This window comes from Eleutherodactylus coqui, chromosome 1 (genome assembly GCF_035609145.1).
Source record: "Eleutherodactylus coqui strain aEleCoq1 chromosome 1, aEleCoq1.hap1, whole genome shotgun sequence".
In the NCBI taxonomy this organism is placed as follows: domain Eukaryota; kingdom Metazoa; phylum Chordata; class Amphibia; order Anura; family Eleutherodactylidae; genus Eleutherodactylus; species Eleutherodactylus coqui.
In genome coordinates this window covers 438,580,525-438,598,592 of record NC_089837.1, presented here as the reverse complement: position 1 = coordinate 438,598,592, position 18,068 = coordinate 438,580,525, and the positions used below count along the sequence as shown (strand labels likewise).

Below are 18,068 nucleotides of genomic sequence, written 5' to 3'. Positions count from 1 at the left end.
ACTTCCTTGATCTGGCAGCTGCCAGTGTTATTCTATTACAGCACTATGCACTTCATAGTAGACTGCTACATAAATTGACACCTGTCCATTAACTATACATGAGGCTTGGCCCTAGCTCACAGGCCTACCGTGTTTCCCCGATAGTAAGACACCCCCGATTGTAAGACGTATCGGGGGTGTCAGGGGGGTCGGCCAATGTAAGCCGTACCCCGAAAGTAAGACATACCGTAGAAAAAAAAAAATCATTACTCACCTCCCCCGGCGTTCTGTCGCGCTCCGGCAGGATGTCGCTCGCTCCTCGTCCCCGGCGCAGCATTGCTTTCTGAATGCGGGGGCTTGAAATCCCCGCCTCCAGAAAGCTAATACACACGCTGTCAGCCAGTTACAGAATGGCTGTGATTGGCTGAAGGCGCACGTGGCTTCAGCCAATCACACTATTCAATGACATCATTGAATGGCTGTGATTGGCTGAAGGCGCACGTGGCTTCAGCCAATCACACCCATTCAATGATGTCATTGAATAGTGTGATTGGCTGAAGCCACGTGCGCCTTCAGCCAATCACAGCCATTCAATGCTGTCATTGAATGGCTGTAACTGGCTGACGGCGTGTGTATTAGCTTTCTGGAGGCGGGGATTTCAAGCCCCGCATTCAGAAAGCAATGCTGCGCCGGGGACGAGGAGCGAGCGACATCCTGCCGGAGCGCGACAGAACGCCGGGGGAGGTGAGTAATGATTTTTTTTTATTATAAGACATACCCCGAAAGTAAGACATAGTGGGGCTTTTGGGGATAAAAAGAAAGTAAGACACTGTCTTACTTTCAGGGAAACACGGTAGTACCAACCCGTTTCACATCATCATACCACAGTCCATTACTAACTAGTGGGCTGCACCATAGGAGGAGTCTCCTCTCTCACAGTCCGGGTGGTAGAACCCAGGTTCCTATCACAGAAGCCAACTAGGAGCGGCACCCCCAACGCTTTTCCAAAAACCTCAACACTAATGAGTAGAGGCACCCAACTCTCACAGAGGCCTCTAGTGGCCATTTCCAGTACTGTATAACACCACACATACATTCTACCCTTAGCTTCACTTTTGTGAAAAATTCCAATTTCTCAGGATACAAAATCAATATATTCTTGTGTCACTCAAAAAAAAACTATACATAAAACACACAGAGTTTAACTTGAGATTTAATGCATTCTAACTTTGTCTGACAGTTTGTTTACCCATTCAATTGCTTTACAATTGCTTTACAATGGGTTTTGTTGTGTTAAAATAAGAGAACAATAATTTTTGAAAGGCTTAAAGGGGTTTTCCAGTTAAATACTATTGATGCCCTATCATCAGGGACCCCGATCGATCAGCCGAGTGGGCGCATGCCGTCAGTGCCGCAATAACAGAGGTCGAAGCAGAAGCCTCAGTGCCGACCTCCGTGTAGTGGCCGGTACTTGTAACTGTAGACACAGCTCTCATTGAACTCAATGGGAGCCATGCCTGCAGTTACAAGCACCGGCCATTACATGGAAGATCGGCGTGGAAACTTCTGCTCCGACCTCTGAGTATTTGGAGCAGAAGTTTCCAAGCCGACATCCCATGTAGTGGCTGCCGCTTGTAATTACAGGCATGGCTCCCATTAATTTCAATGAGAGCCGTGCCTGCAGTTACAAGCGCCAGCCACTACACGGAGGTTGGTGCGGAGACTTCTGCTTCGACCTCTGTTATTGCGGCGCTGACTGCATACGCCTGCTCAGCTGATTGGTCAGGGCCCCCAGCGGCGGAACGCGGCCAATCAACTATTGATGACCTATCCTGATGATAGGTCATCGATCAAATTTCAGTGGAAAACCCCTTTAAGATAAGATAACTGGTCACAGAAAGTTATCACAGTCCTGTTAAACATTACTACATCAGGACATGACAGGTGGCTGATGGATGGAACCCAGCAGAGGGATCTGTCAGGTATATATCTTTTAGCACAGAACCCCATGTCCTCTTGCACCACTAATCTCATCATATGTCGAGCCAAGAGAAAAGTAAAAGGGATTGTACCAATAGAAACTCTTGTTGCCCATAGCAACCAAAGAGAGCTTAGCCTTCCATTTGTAAACTACTATACTGTGATTGGTTGCTATGAGCAAGGAGGACAGTCTTAGGCTACATCCGCACGAGCGAGAATCTCACGCGAGTCTTGTGTGTTGCGACCCACACGAATATGAACTCCATTCCTTTGAATGGACTTGTTCACACGAGCGATCTCTTCCCTCGCAGCGATGCCGTGAGGATGAAAACTGCAGCACGTTCTATCTTTTGGGGTTCCCTCGGAACGCCTTGGACTTGGTTTTTAATGGGACCTTAAGACATCGAATGGCACTTGCATTCCGTATGATGTGTGTGCCTTGCGCGATGCAATGTTTCCTATTGAAATCCATGGAAAACCCCTGTAATTCTCTGCCGCGCGTGAAACACCCGCCGGAGGATCGCAATTCACAAAAATGATGCAAGGTGTTTTTGAATTAAAAACGCCTCACATCAGTGTGAAAAATGCGCATTAGCAAGTGCTATGTTGATGTGAGCTTCTTAGCTCGAAATCGCGTTCGCCTGTGTGAATTTAGCCTTGGGCTGCCTTCACACGGGCGAGAACATTCTTTTGAATGGGATCATACACGAGTGAGGTTTTCCCGCATGGCACCACGATGTGATGCAGGAAACAAATCGCGGCATGTTCCATCATTGGCGTGCCATCGCATCGCGGCACTCACTGTTCTTAATGAGGTCGGTAGCAGCATCGCGCCACATGCTAGGCGCACACGATGCGATGCGAGGTCTCCCATTGAAAACAACTGGAGTAACTCTGCGATCCTTCGCGGCTGACAGCCCCCAAGACCCCTGAAGTGATGCGAGGCTGTTTGGACATGAAAACGCCTCACATTTTCAAGGAATTCACATGGTGGGGAGCGCGATATGGGGGCGATATTCATGGCTTCATATCGTGCTTGCCCGCGTAAAGTTAGTCTTACTCTTAGGCCTCATGTCCATGGGTGAGGAGTGTTCCATGGGCAGGAGCCCTGCCGCAGGATCTCACCCTGCCCGCGGCATGAGGAAATACTTACCAGTCCGGATGCATGCGGGTCCTCCGTTGTCTCCACCGTGCATGTGGAAGGGCATGCTGGCATATGGGCGAACCTGCCGGTTGGCACTGACCCGTGGACATGAACCCTTAGACAGTTTTGATAAATGAGACTATGGGGCAGATTTATGAAACTGTCTAAAAGGAAACCGGTCTTAGCTGCGCTGTGATTGGTTGCTATGGGCAGCATTCATGTTACTACAACAGTTTGAGAACTTGTAGCTGCTCTGTGATTGGTTGCCAAGGGCAGCAAAGGCAGTTTTCCTTTTATAAATCTCGCAGTGCGTTTACGCCATCCCTGCGTCCTAACAAGGCCCCCCCCCAATGCCACAGAGCCGGCTGGGAGGCTTGCAGTTCCCCTTCCACCAATAAGGGCCATCACTGCCTCCTCCGTCTATGTGATATAAGACTCCAATAATGTACTGCTCTACACTATGTAATCTTATGAAGCACCCGCTGCATTACATGTGTGGAAACGCTTTCACACTGCCCCCTTTTTACAGCGCAGGGACATGTGTCACTCACAGGCTGCTATTTCTACGCTATAGAAGCCCATTTTCTTATAAATGTTTACCATAAATACTAGATTTCTGTGCGCGGCGTGTAAACTGTACTTATGTGCTATTCCTAGCCGCCGAAAACTATAAATAAAAGGCCGAGAGGGGATTCTCAAAATAGTTTGGGTGGGATTCATTTATATTTAACTACAAAATGACATTAGTATGGAGCATTATTTTCTAGATGAGGGGGTACATTTTATTCTTGGAAACCCAAGTCAAGAAAGGCAGAGGAATATACTGCTTGGAAAAGCTCACATATCCTACAACTATTGGCAAGTCTCACTGAATGAAGCCGTATTTGCTGTTCAATTATTCTGCTCATCACTGTTGCCTTGCAGCAGCGGGGCCCGGGGTTCTAATCCGACCAGGTATAATATCTGCATGGAGTTTGTATGTTCCCTCCAGGTACTACGGCTTCCTTCCTAAGATATATACAAATAGGTTACTTGGCTTCTCTTTTGCTGTTCTGTAATTTGCCGTTTTACCTCTATGTCATCATAGTGATTGGCAGATGGCACGCTCCATCATCTAGTGACCAGCATGTCACTGAACTGTTAGTCAGACAAGATGACCGTCACGTGAAAGCAATAAAAAGATATATTCATTGTTCTATTAAATCTACATGAATTATGATTTTATGACTTCATTCACTTTAATGGGGTCTTACAGTTTTACCATTTTGGCCTAAATGGTACCTCCATCGGACTTTAGAACCGCAAATGGTTGTGGCATCCATCTATAGTTATCAGAGGGGCAAAGATGGGCCCATAACTGATCGCCCAAATCATTACTCCACCGGCCTGAAATGTTGTCACTTGACATGAAGGGGTCATCGATTCATGCTGCTTGCTCCAAATCCTGACCTCCCATCAGCACAGTACAACAGACATGTGGGTTCATCTCACCAGGTGATGTTCCACTGCTCAACTTTTGCGCTCTTTTGCCCTCTGGAGCCTTGTCTTTATGTTTCTCTCAAACAGCAATGGTGCTGGAACTGGTCATAAGCTATTATCGCCCATCTGTGCATCTGGACACTTTATTTGAAGCACTAGGGTTGTAGCTGGCAGCGATTTGCTATACTGTGCACCGCCTGTTCATCAGGACAATCCATGACATCCTCCTCTGACCCCTTTCATTAGCAGTATATGTGTGCAGAACTCCCTTTCACTGGATGTGTTCCTCAATCACACCATTCTTGGTATACTCCTGACACTGTGGCATGAGAAAAACCCCAAAGGTTTGGCATACAGGCCTCGGCTAGTCTGGCACTGATGACCATGGCCTCATTGGAAGTCACTCAGATCTCTGGATTTTCCTATTCTAATGTGGATTCACCGGAAAATCTGATTTTAAGTGTTCACTGCTCCTTATTAGTAAACCAGTAACCAGCCAGAGCCTTTACGAAACAAGTCTAGCAGCAAATAACACAGAAAGGAAAAAATAGCAGCTTCTAAAATAATCTTCAGCTTTATTTATATAAAACAAACATTAAAACACCCCAAGGCCGGGTTCTTACAGGGTGGAATCCTGACGGAAATCTTGCGGCTTTGCCGCAGCAAAAAAAGACGAGATTTTTACCAGGAAAGCGCAACTTCAAAACCTGTGGCACCTAGCCGTGGGTTTTGGAGCGGCTTGGCTGCATGCTTTTCCGTTGCGCCGGCGCTCCCATAGAGAGCAGCGCAGCCTCAACAGGAAAAAAAAATTTAGACATGCTGCAGCCGGGTGATCCACGCCGCAGTGCCGGCTTTCGAGCGACGGATTGGCCATCCCGTGTGGACGAGATTTTTGACAAATCTCATCCACATGCCTGGCCAATCCCAGGATTAGCGTCCGCAGGCAGATTCGCCGCAGTGAAATTCTGCACGGAATTTCCGCGACAAATCTCCCCTGCGTGAACCCAGCCTAATAAAGTGTATCCACATATAACTTTACGCCCCCGTACATACGTGTATCACAGCTCAGAGGCTTTTTATCACCTCCATATTTGGCACTGGCCATTAGCTCAGCGGTTCATTACTTACGTTGGCTAATCTCTGGCACAGGCATGATAAATAAATGAATGAGCTCCTTCTAATATGCCATGTAGATACAATAACTTATACTGTATCTACTACATTATTACAATGCTTACAGTAAATGTAATGTATTCCCTTGCATGTCCTTCAAGTCAAAGTAACCTTTCAGCCTTGCCTGGAAGACTCAACAATCCTACTGCAAGTCTAGGCTACAACCCACAACCACACAACAATGAAAAAGGGCTGATGTGTCTATCAACACCCAAAATTGTTTATAGTTATACTACATTCACCCCCGACACTAATGTTTCAATGCAAAACACCAGACGGCAAATATAGACTACGACTTGGAAGAAGTCGTGTGGGTAAAGTTCCAAGAACTCAACCTGCGTCGAATGACATAAAAAGCTCAATTATGTAATAACGTCTGTGGGATAAAAAGGCAGAATCTAAGCGTTGGCATCACAAACGTCTCTTACAGATCGGTAACTGCTCTGAAATCGGTTTGCGGGCATAAAAGTACTTTCTTTTAGAACATTATAGCTAATAAAAGTTGGCAAATAGAGCTAGTTATATGGAAAACACGGGGATGTAGGAGAGTGTGGTACACGTGCTACATGGTGGAGCACGCTCGCTAACACCGGAACTGCTACATGGTGGAGCACGCTCGCTAACACCGGAACTGCTACATGGTGGAGCACGCTTGCTAACACCGGAACTGCTACATGGTGGAGCATGCTTGCTAACACTGGAAGTGCTACATGGTGGAGCCTGCTTGCTAACACTGGAAGTGCTACATGGTGGAGCCTGCTTGCTAACACTGGAAGTGCTACATGGTGGAGCCTGCTTGCTAACACTGGAAGTGCTACATGGTGGAGCCTGCTTGCTAACACTGGAAGTGCTACATGGTGGAGCCTGCTTGCTAACACCAGAAATGTGACATGGTGGAGCACGCTCACTATCCCCGGAACTGCTACATGGTGGAGCACGCTCGCTAACACCAGAACTGCAACATGGTGGAGCACGCTCGCTAACACCAGAACTGCAACATGGTGGAGAATGCTCACCAACACCGGAAATGCTACATGGTGGAGCATGCTCGCTATCCCTGGAAATGCGACATGGTGGAGCCTGCTTGCCAACACCAGAAATGTGACATGATGGAGCACGCTCACTATCCCCGGAAATGCTATATGGTGGAGCACACTCGCTAACACCAGAACTGCAACATGGTGGAGAATGTTCACTAACACCAGAAATACTACATGGTGGAGCACGCTCGCTATCCCTGGAAATGCTACATGGTGGAGCACGCTCGCTAACACCATAACTACAACATGGTGGAGCAGGCTCAGTAACACCGGAAATGCTACATGTTGTAGCATGCTTGCTAACACCGCAAGTGCTATGTGGAGGAGCCTTCTCGTTAACACCGGAAGTGCAACATTGTGGAGCATGCTCGCTATCACCAGAAGAGCAAGCATGCTCCACCATGTCACATTTCCAGTGATAGCGAGCATGCTCCACCATGCTGCAAACACCGGTAGTGCTACATAGCTGCACAAGTGTTGCAAAATACTTTATATAAATAAAATGGAATTCTATATCTACAACGGACACAAATTTCAAAACTGGAATGCATTGTGCCGTACTGCACCAGGGAACCATAGGCACTTGTGCACCACTGCATGGTGGGTGGGTGTCTGTACGCACAAAACAATATAATGGGGATTTTATACTCCAAGAGAATAGTTCTGCAATATGGCATCCAATGGATCATTCCAAGATTTTTTATTGTACCTGCATACGAAATTGGATATCTAGAGTTACAGTACGGCTCCATAATCTTCTACAGAGCCATAATAAGCTGAAGCTCATAAATCCTTAGATATGCGGGAAACATAAAAAAAATCAATGTGGCATATATGCCATTTACAACCCTACAACTACACTACCTGCCCCATCATGTCTACTACCATTCAACATCAGCGGGAGGGTGTATTCACACAGACGAGTATGAGTTGCCCCTGAGATTCTCAGGAACAAGTCCCATCACACAGTGACCCTATCCAAGTGCTGTCTGACATGTGGGACACTGTGGGGTCAGAGGAGGATGTAAAGAATCATTCTGATGAACAGGCAGTGCACAGTCAAGCAAAATGCTGGTGCTCCCACTAAACTGTCCAAACACATAACTTGTCGCTCTTTAGCATGTATGGGCTATAACAGCAGACAGCCAGTTCCAGCTACATTGTGTCTGAAAGAAAACACAAATACTGGATCACTGAGCAGTAGGAAGACATCACCTGGTCAGATAATCCAGATTTCTGTTCCACCATGCTGATGGGAGGTGAGAATTAGGTGCAAGCAAGAGAAATCGAAGACCCCTTCCTGTTAGCTGTTTAGAATTCAGTACTTACTATAATTTTGGAACTTCCTGTCCGCAGGGGCCAATATTAATGCAGAACCCCTCCAACACCTAGTGTAATCTATGCCACAACGTATAGCTGCTTTCTGAAAGCCAAAGGAGGAGCAATGTGCTACTAGATGGGGGTCTCCGATAGAGTGCGACTAATTGAGCTATAACGTAAGAGTGCTGAAGGGACATACAGCATATGCAGTGGTAGAACCATAGCAGCTATAACGGGACCCAAAGACTGAGGCAACCCTTGCAGGTGCAAGAACAGATCCGCTGGTACTGGCCGACTACCCCAAAAAAACCTATGCAGATGTTACCGCTGGTTAGAGTTCGTTCCTACAAGGCAACAGTACGAACCGCATGGAGTTGGGTTTCCAAAACGTGACGGCAAAAGCAAAAGTCATTTCTGAAACGATCTGTAATATAATTGTTCTAGTAAAACTACCAATATGATGATGCAATCCAGAAAATTAAGCGATGCTGCACTATAAAATCCATTTAACGCATTTGTATTGATGATCTTCGAAGCGCCACATTTAGCCAGCTGCACGCAGAAATGTCTGTTTTCCAGTCGTGAAGCAGCAGTGTTCATAAAAGCGGTAAAGTCTAAAAGTCTTCTCTTCTAAAGGATGAGGAAGAATTCAATTAGCCGGCTGCAGCGCTGAGCACTCTTCTCTCCAGCTATGCTGTTAAACATGAGCGATTATCCTTTGAACAATGCTTTTAAACCATACAAGTCTTTATTTCCCACTAGATCAACTGGCGCTGACCATTAGGCCCCGCTGAGCCACGCCATCCATTACGCAGCATGGAACTCTGCTGAGTACGAGTGGCGATGGTTGCAGCCGCAGAGTGGGACGGGGGCTTTACTTGCAGAGGACTCCGCTTATAAGGAGCGAGCAATAGAGGTCTTAATGTGAAAGAAAATAATTGAGTTAAGGAAAAATTAACCCATCATTTACTATCAGATGTCAGTGTGTTCTTTTAGAGGCAGCTGTGATGCACAGATGATTCACGATGTAAGTCTTTCCACATAGGGTACTGCTCAATAGGATCTTACCCCGTGCCGATCCCAGAGGTCTTACTAGACAGTTTATAATCACCACACATATAGTGGCCATATATAAAATGAACCGCCAGTCAAAAATGACAGAGTATTGTAATTAGTTATCATACACTGAATGGTCGCTTCATTAGAGACCCCCATCTGGTAGCACATTGGACCTCTTTTGGCCTTCTGAAGCGCAGTAAGTTGTTGTGGCATAGATTCCACTGGTGATGAAATCGTTCTGCAGGAGTATTGGCCCCTGCGGACAGGAGGCTTCTTGTAGTTGCCGCAAATTAGATGTAGGTACTGATCAGCTGACAGGAAGGGTTCATTGGTTCATGCTGCTTGTGCCAAATTCTGACCTCCCATCAACATGGTGCAACAGAAATCTGGATCCGTACAATTTTTGCACTTTTACCGGCTGCAGCCTTGTCTGTTTCTCTTAGACAGAAATGGCACTGGAACTGGTCATCTACCTGAATTTTTCGGCACCTCAAAACAAAAACAGACACCCCCCTAACCCTGCACACCGTGGTGTTTACTTGTTGCTGTGTTCTCCTGGGGTGACCCTACACTAATATTCTGTCTCTCTGGATTCACTGCTCATCTTGTCCTCTGTCTTCTTTCAGTACAACCTGCTCCACTGCAAACTAGCTCTTCAACCCAATGCTCTGAACAGACCCCATTCTTTATCTGATCCAGACCGCCATGAAGACTTCTTCCGCCACACTCTAGGCATCCTGCCACTACCCTTATTGCTGCTCAGTGATACACAGTAATACATCTAGTACCCTAACACCGTAATCACTGCATTCATCTACTGTGCCACAACAAAACGATGCCCCTTTCAGCCTCTGCAGTAATATAAACCCCTCTGTAGTTTCTTGTGTTTTTCTTGTCATTTCCTGACTGCCCTCTGTCCAATGCTGACACTCCTTGTTTAATGACCTGGTCTAGCATACATAGCGGCACACATGATGTCCTGGCGTGGCTTCCATAGAGCTGCCCCCCTGTACCTTTCTCTGTGGTCGAGTACAGGGGAGCAGGACTATAGAAGTGCATTGCCAGGAAAGTCACGCACATCGTTATGTATATGAGACCAAGTCCTTAAGTAAGGAGTACAGTGCCTGGATGCGGCTTATAAACAGAATCATGGCCTTCTGCACCTCCCCCAACTTGCCACCAGGTTTTGGATGTGAGCACAGTTTAAAGGACACAAACACAGTTGAAAATGCTGCTGCTAGTGAGCTTGGTGCACTATTTGGTCTATGGTTAAAGCAGCCCTGGTTATACATTTGGACACGTTAGTTGGAGCACCAGCATTGCATTTAGCTTGCTTGACAGTGCACCACCTGTTTATTTATAATTCTGGACAATCTCCTCTGACCCCTTTCGTTGAGGAGTTGTTTCTGTCCCCTTTCGCTGGATGTTTTTCCCTGATCACACCATTCTCATTGTACTCTCCACACTTTTGCATGAGAAAACCCCACAAGGTTGGCAGTGTATGAAATCCTGGTCCCGGCTAGTCTAGTACCGATGATCGGGCCTCGTTGGAAGTTGCTCAGATCAGTAGATTATCCTATATTAATGTGGATTCACACTGAAACTGATCCATTAAAAATGTGCTCACTTGATTTTATGCTGCACTCCGGCGTCATGGGTCTAATTTCTATACACGGAAGCCCCAATCATGAAAGAGTAGGTGTCTGTAATATACTCGTTATTGTGTGTAAATATCTGCAGGCATCAAAATTAAACTAATATCTTAAGCTTCATTTACACGGGATGAATGTTAGGCAAACGATGCCTGACACTCGTCCCTGTGTGTCCTCGCTCCCATGCTCCCTCACAGGAGCTACTATCTCTGGCTCACTCACAGACCAGCCTGCAGTGGGCCGGGGGAGGCTGCAGGAGATTTCTCTCCTCTCGCTCCCCTGTCCCTCTTCATTGACATAACACAGCGGCTGTTCAATACTTAATGGCTGCTATTTACACCGAACGATCAACGTTCAGCTCATTGACCATGCTGCTCATCGCTCAGTGTAAATAGCGGCCGTTCAGTACTGAATGGCCGCTATGTTATGTCAATAGAGAGTGGTGGGGGAGCGAGGAGAGAAATCTCCTCCAGCCTCCCCGCTGCGAGCCAGCGATACTAGCTTCCGTGCAACAGCACGAAAGAGAGTATGTGTGGGTACAAGTGTCGGGCATAGTTTGCCCGACATTCGTCCTGTGTAAATGGGGCTTAACGCTCTGTTCATATCACCATCATGGTTTCGAGCGTAAGCAGAAACTATGACGTAGAGCCAGACCCCTAATGCGCCGTGGATGGCAGACAGCACCATGTGTTATGGCACATCCTAGCAATATGCCATTAGAAGATGGGAATAGCCTTTTTTTTTTTTTTTTAAATGGACATGAAATTGGAATTTCCAGAAACATCAATTTTCATTAGTTTATCTTGCAATTTTTTTTCCTTTTTACTTCTAAGAGTAAGCAGTCAAGTAATGACTCTGTATCAGATGAAAGAACATGCTTTCCATATACATGCACTTCTTCACATCCTTCCTGTAATCCAGGCCTTCTATTAAGTAGGTGCAATCATACGCTGGCGAAATGTTACTAGGGCATGTGATAAATGCTTAGTGTCCACAGATTCTCATACCATAAAACAGAAGAATTAGTATTTTATAGGTAAAATGTCACTTACTTCACTGTGGCGCTTAGGAAGAAATTCAGCTGTGGCATTTGTAGATTGTCAGGAGCCGCCAGATATCGATCAAACTGAACCTAAAGAGACGAGACATACTGTAAATGCAAATGCCCAAGTGCCTGCCCGCTTACCCTGCGCCAGCTACGCGTTTTAGAAGGATTTAGGACATCGTTATTAACGGTCTTATGTATTTGCTAATGTCAGCTTTCATGCCAGCCTGGTCAGAGAGCCAATGACCAACGAGAGGAAGTGCTGAAGACTGCAGTTTGAGTGGCTGTATCCATTAGCGTATACCAAGCTTGCCATTAAGGCTTATATACACTGGAGCCAACAGGGAGGTGGTGACCATCCCAACAAGTGTGGGCACATTCATTGCGGCTGGAGGACTGACAGTGGAGGACTACACTGGAAGAGGAACACTTTTTTTGCTTTCGCCTCCACACTTTTAAAAGATCACGACGTTCTTATTTTTCCATCGACGTCATTGTATGAGGACTTGTTTTTTGGGGGACGAGTTGTATTTTTTTTTAAAGGTACTATTTATTGTACCATACAATGTACTGAAAAACTTCTGAAAATCTCTAAGTGGAGTAAAATTCAAATAAAATGCAATTTCACCATTTTTGAGAGTCCACACTGCAGCACAAATGATGCATGATATACTACTTTTCTAACACATCATTTTCTGTCGCCATCTTCTGACCACCATAACTTTATCTTTCTGTTGATGAGATTGTGTGAAGGCTTGTTACTTGTGGGACGACCCTTGGTTTATATGGTTACTATTTTGGAGTATATATGACTTTTTGACTGCTTTTTATTGCATCTTTTCTTGGAGATGGAGTGACCAAAGAAGTGCAATTCTGGAGGTTTTTTTTACCTCCTGAGATAAATATGTTATTTTGATAGATCGAACTTTTACATATGCAACTACACCAAATGTGTTTTTTGGTTATTTTTGCTTTGATATTTTGTATTATAAATACTGGAAAAAGGTTTTTTTTTAATATTTACAATAAAGAAAACTTTTTTCCCCCACTTATTTTAACTATTTTTTAGTCCACATATGGGACTTGAACTTGCGATCATTTGATCGCTAATACCGGTATTACGGTATTTTTGCTGGCATTCAGAAGGCCCCAGGCTTCCAACACAGCCAAACTTTACCTTTTGATCTCATTGTGGTGGTAGAGCGGGCACAGTGGCTGTTTGGGACCCCTGAACTCTGATAGGGGCCAGTCTGAAAATGATTCATGGCCTTTGCAGGCAGATTTGAGCGCTCATAGACCACCAGAACCGCAGCGTATGAAAAGGAATACGCTCCCGATCCTGCCCCATACAAACCTCGCTGCCCAAGTTGTACTTGTTTACTCTTAAGGGTGAAGGGGTTAATCATATTCCTCCACTGTCCAATTTTATGTAGGTCTCCTCTATCAATCCATCTCATGTTATAGCCTTTCAGGTGAGTCCAAAGAAGCAAATTTATGGAACAGTAGGGACAGAGGCATGTACGACCAAATTAAGTGCCACTTTACTTATCTGGTAAAGTTAGGGAAAAGATTGTTCAGATTTCTGTTCAGGACTTCCATCAAACATTTTGGTAGAATGACCAAATCCATGATGGAATCCGGATGGAACCCATTGGCGTCAATGAATAAGTCATGCAGGGCCCTTTCTAGCACTAGGCAGAATACCAAGTAATACACGCAATGTAGAATAAAAGGCATAGTAGCACAAAACAGAGCAATCCACCACCAAGTAGTGTCCAGTCCCCGATCAGAAGAGGGGTTTTATTGCCACCTTGTGCTTGTTACAGCAGGGTAGGAGTGGGAAATAATTATATGGCAGCGCACCGTAGGCGAGAGATTAGTGGTTACCACTACAGAAGCTACACATGGAGCCGGCTCCAGCCGCAGTTCCGGCGTCTACATGATATTTATGTGGAACAGACCCAAAGGCTCCTTTTATATGGCGCGATGACAGCTTGCTCGTGCGGCCTATTTATGCAGGCAGAAAAATCGTTCGCAATCGCGTTCGCATATCACTCCTTCATTGTACCAGTGAACAACTCAGCGACCGCTGCTCACACGCAACCACATGCAAACTATTATTTTTCAGCCTCCAGAAAATAAACGAGAAGCAAACAGTTCAATGATTTTTAGGACAATAATCGTTCCGTGTAAAAGGGTCCTAAGAAGCCGTAGTACTACATCTGTACCCCCTTACACACGAGCGAGGAGCAGCGGCGGTGAGAAGTAGTACATCGCAGCTCACACAATGCCACTATTTATATCCTGCTAAACTTATAATTAAGCAGTGGTTACAAAACAAAACACAGCGCCAACAAAAACAGAACTCGGTTCCAGAACTACACACGCTCATGTAGTAGGGAAACTAAGAGAAGCGCAAAACTCAAGTCGTGTTCATACAGATTAACCCTATGTGAACCTCCTATGGGAAGCCCTCTGCTGTGTTTGCATTTCCATTTTTGACTCCCCAGTTTCAAAGAATCATTGTTTTTTGATTTTTCCCGTTGCCATAGCTACATGAGGGAAGAGTTGTATATTTCAATGGTACCGTTTTATGTACCATGTAGTGTTCTGCAAAACGTAAAAATATCTAAGTGGAAAGAGAATAAAAAGCCTTTTTACCCTTTTTTGAGTGGGGGGGGGGGGGGTAGGAGTTGCTTTTACTTTGCTCATATAGCAGTAAAAATGACATTTTATATCTATTCTGTATATTTATACGGCGATACAGAGTGTACATACTTATTTATGTAGTACTAATTAAAAGAATAAAACTGCCTTTTTTAAAAAAATTGCTGTCTGCTACCTTCTTTTGACCCCCATAACTTTTTTTTACTTTTCCTTCGATAGGGCTGTGTGAGAATTCATTGTTTGCAAGGTGATCCGTACTTTTTCCTGACACCATTGTGGGGTACATACAACTTTTGGATCGCTTTCCATTCAATTTTTTCTTTTTAAATCGGGGGTGAACAAAAACAAAAAAAGTGCAATTTTACTAAATTAGACTTTTACGGATACAGCTATATCAATGTTACATTTTTTTGGGATGTGATGACTGAGAAAAGCTTTTTTTTTAAAAAAAAACTTTTACTACTTTTTATTTTTTCTAATAAAACTTTTAAAACTTACTTTTTCATGTTTTTTAGTCCCCCTAGGGGACTTGAACTTGTGATTGTCTGATCGCTTATACTACGGTACTGTATTATACTGCATTCTGACCAGCAATGTATTGAAATGAGACACATTGCTCCTCTTAATAGGCACCTACTCCTAACAGCCCTGTGAACTTTCAGAAGGCCCCGCGCTGCCATGACACCTGTACGGCACCTTGAGATCTCATCATGGGGAAGCTGTTTGGGATCCTTGAATACCGACTAGGGCATTTCAATAATTGACAGCAACATTTAAAGGGTTACCAGCCGGAGTTGGAGTTATATCTCGCTGTAGCAGCAGGTGTCAGCTGTCTATGATGGCTGACACCCGCCATGTATGTAGCGAGCACCGTATACAGACACTTGACGTGGGCTGTGCATGTGCAGCGCACATTGGAAAGAGGTGAAAGTAATAAACATATAAATTTATGGCCAGCTTAATCTAGACCTAGTGGTGTGCTCAAGGCCTGGTGGTCTCCTCTCCCAATGCCCCTTGCTCATTGTATTAATATAGACAAAATGATTGATCGGTCCAGGTTTATAGACCTCCTCCATAACTGTCCTGTCCCACTAACACTGTTAGACATCAAGATAGTATTCTACACTCTTTTATTGGTAAGGCAACCCCCTCTCCAGATTTAGTTTGTCTACTTTACAAGGTCCTAAAGTTCCAAGTAGCCTACCAGCCCCTACTGTATACCACTACTGTCTGGCCTCTCAGGTAGGGTACCTTTACATGGAGCAACTATCAGGCTCAGAAGAGTAGCTGAAGCGTACAAATGACAATCGTTTGCTTGCTTTTACAACGACGATTGTTCATTAGTAAATTGCAGATATCTCGTTCACAGAGGAGATCACCATGCAAATCCATTGACATGTTGTTAATATTTGAACAACTGTGACTTTACACAAGACAGCTTTCTCCAACTATGTTTAGGGTGGGTTCACATATAGCGGAATGTTTTCATGGATTTGCTCTTTTGAGCAATTACTTGGCAATAGTAGTATTGTGTAAAGTCACCTTTAGCTTAGACTCATTGGCGGTTGGATGTAGATTATAGTAATGCTGCCGCTGCTGTTCTATGGCACATCGTGTGAATCACTGGAAGGGTTATTCAACATGCTGCTTAGATGCAGATCCCAGAAAGATGCAACTTTGCTTCCCGTTAGAGTGGCAGCAAGCTCTTGGAAGGCTGCTCAAGCCAAGAAGGATTTTACATGGGAAAACTATTGTCTGAATAGTTGTTTAGAAGAGACGCTAAAGCAGGTTAGTACCGTAGAAATCGAATAAGACACCGCCAATGGCACTCCTAGCATTTTATCAAGATACACAGGAAGAATTTCATTCCGCTCTACCGACACTTCCAGTACTTCTAAATTGGAGAATTTGCTTCATGCACCTGACTTGGGTAAGTATCTTACTAATCTTCATACAGTGCTACAGTTTAATGTTGATATGCCATTGGAGAAAGCCTATCGTAAGTGGAACCCAGCCGTGTTGTTGGCAACAGCGGCATGCCGGTCCCAAGCCCAGATAAATAGGGAGGGGTGGGGAAAGCAATGGCAAACTACTCCACTACCACTGCCAAAATACCTTATGGATCAAAACCAAATGAATCCCAAATATGGTGCTGGAAGGCGGGCCCCCGAGCTGGAAGGCACCGATCAAGTCACCAGGGAAGAACGAGGACGAAACTCGAATGACGACGCGGGTGGGACAAAGCCATTTGGACGCCGGTCTGCTGATGCAGCTCCAAGCGAAAGGGTTTTTTTTGCGTTTCTCAAAGATTCACAACATTGGCACATGGAACGTCCATGGCATGAACACGGGCAAATGGGAAAACCTAAAAAATGAAATGGAACGACTTAACATTGACCTGCTGGGTATCAGCGAGCTTTACTGGACAGGCAATGGTTTTTTTCAATAGTGATGATTACACGATTACACCATTTTCTACGCCTCAGATGCAATGCAGTGGCATTCATCACTAACAAGGCAGTCGTCAAGCCCATTGTTCAATGCCATAAACGATAGGATCATATTCATGCGCATCAGTGGGAATCCTCGCTCGATCACAATTCTGCACGCTTATGTGCCCACAACCGGACAAAAAAAGGTGATGCTCAAGAATGCTCCAATCACCGCACCATCGCCCCCATACCTCACGTGAGCAAAATTCTTTTAAAGATCATACAAAAACGCATTGCGACAATTGTCAGACGTTCAAGCTGGCTTCCGCAAAGGTCGTGGCACCAGAGACCAAATCGCGAACCTGCACTGGATCATGGAGGAGAGTATCAAAAGGACGTGTACATGTGTTTCATCGACTACAGCAAGGCATTTGATGGTGTCGAACATGACAAGCTTTGGAAGTGTCTAAAGCAGATGGGCAACCCAGAACATATTAAACAGCTTTATAAGGTCGCTTTACGAAAACCAAGAAGCAACAGTCAGGACAGCTTATGGAAACCGGATTGGTTCGGAATCGAGAAAGGCGTACGGCAAGGCTGCATTCCATCACCAGTCCTTTTCCATCTGTACACAAAAACGATCATGAGGCGATGCAATATGGATGAATCAGAAATCGGAGTCAAAATCGGTGGCAGAAATGTCAGCAACCTCCCATATGCAGATGACAACACCATGATTGTGGAAAGTGAAAGGGACCTGGAATAGCTTATCCAACGAGTGCAAAAGGAAAGGGAATGCATGAGACTGTACCTCAACAGCAAGAAAACGAAAGTCATAACCGTGGTAGGCAACGGTACAGTGAACACAAAATTAACAAAGAAGTCGAGTCGGTCCAAGATTTCATCTTCCTTGGATGCAAAATTGATTGCAACGGGCAATCTGGACCCGAGATCAATAGACAGATTACACTTCGCAGGAATGCAATGCAAGGAATGGAAAAGATCTGGAAAAGTAAGGATATTAGCATTGCAACAAAAACCAGACTGGTCAATGCAATCGTCTGTCCCATAACGATGTATGGTTGCGAAAGTTGGACG

At 45.0% G+C, this 18,068-nt stretch overlaps 1 protein-coding gene across 1 annotated transcript in view; it reads right to left on the bottom strand.

Annotated features, from left to right (window-relative positions):
* Positions 1-18,068, bottom strand: part of COG6 (component of oligomeric golgi complex 6) — a 108,111-nt gene that overhangs the window by 2,512 nt on the left and 87,531 nt on the right. The window contains exon 18 of the mRNA XM_066582301.1: positions 11,879-11,958. Coding sequence (XP_066438398.1) covers positions 11,879-11,958 — 80 coding nt within the window. The remainder of the gene's footprint in view (positions 1-11,878; positions 11,959-18,068) is intronic.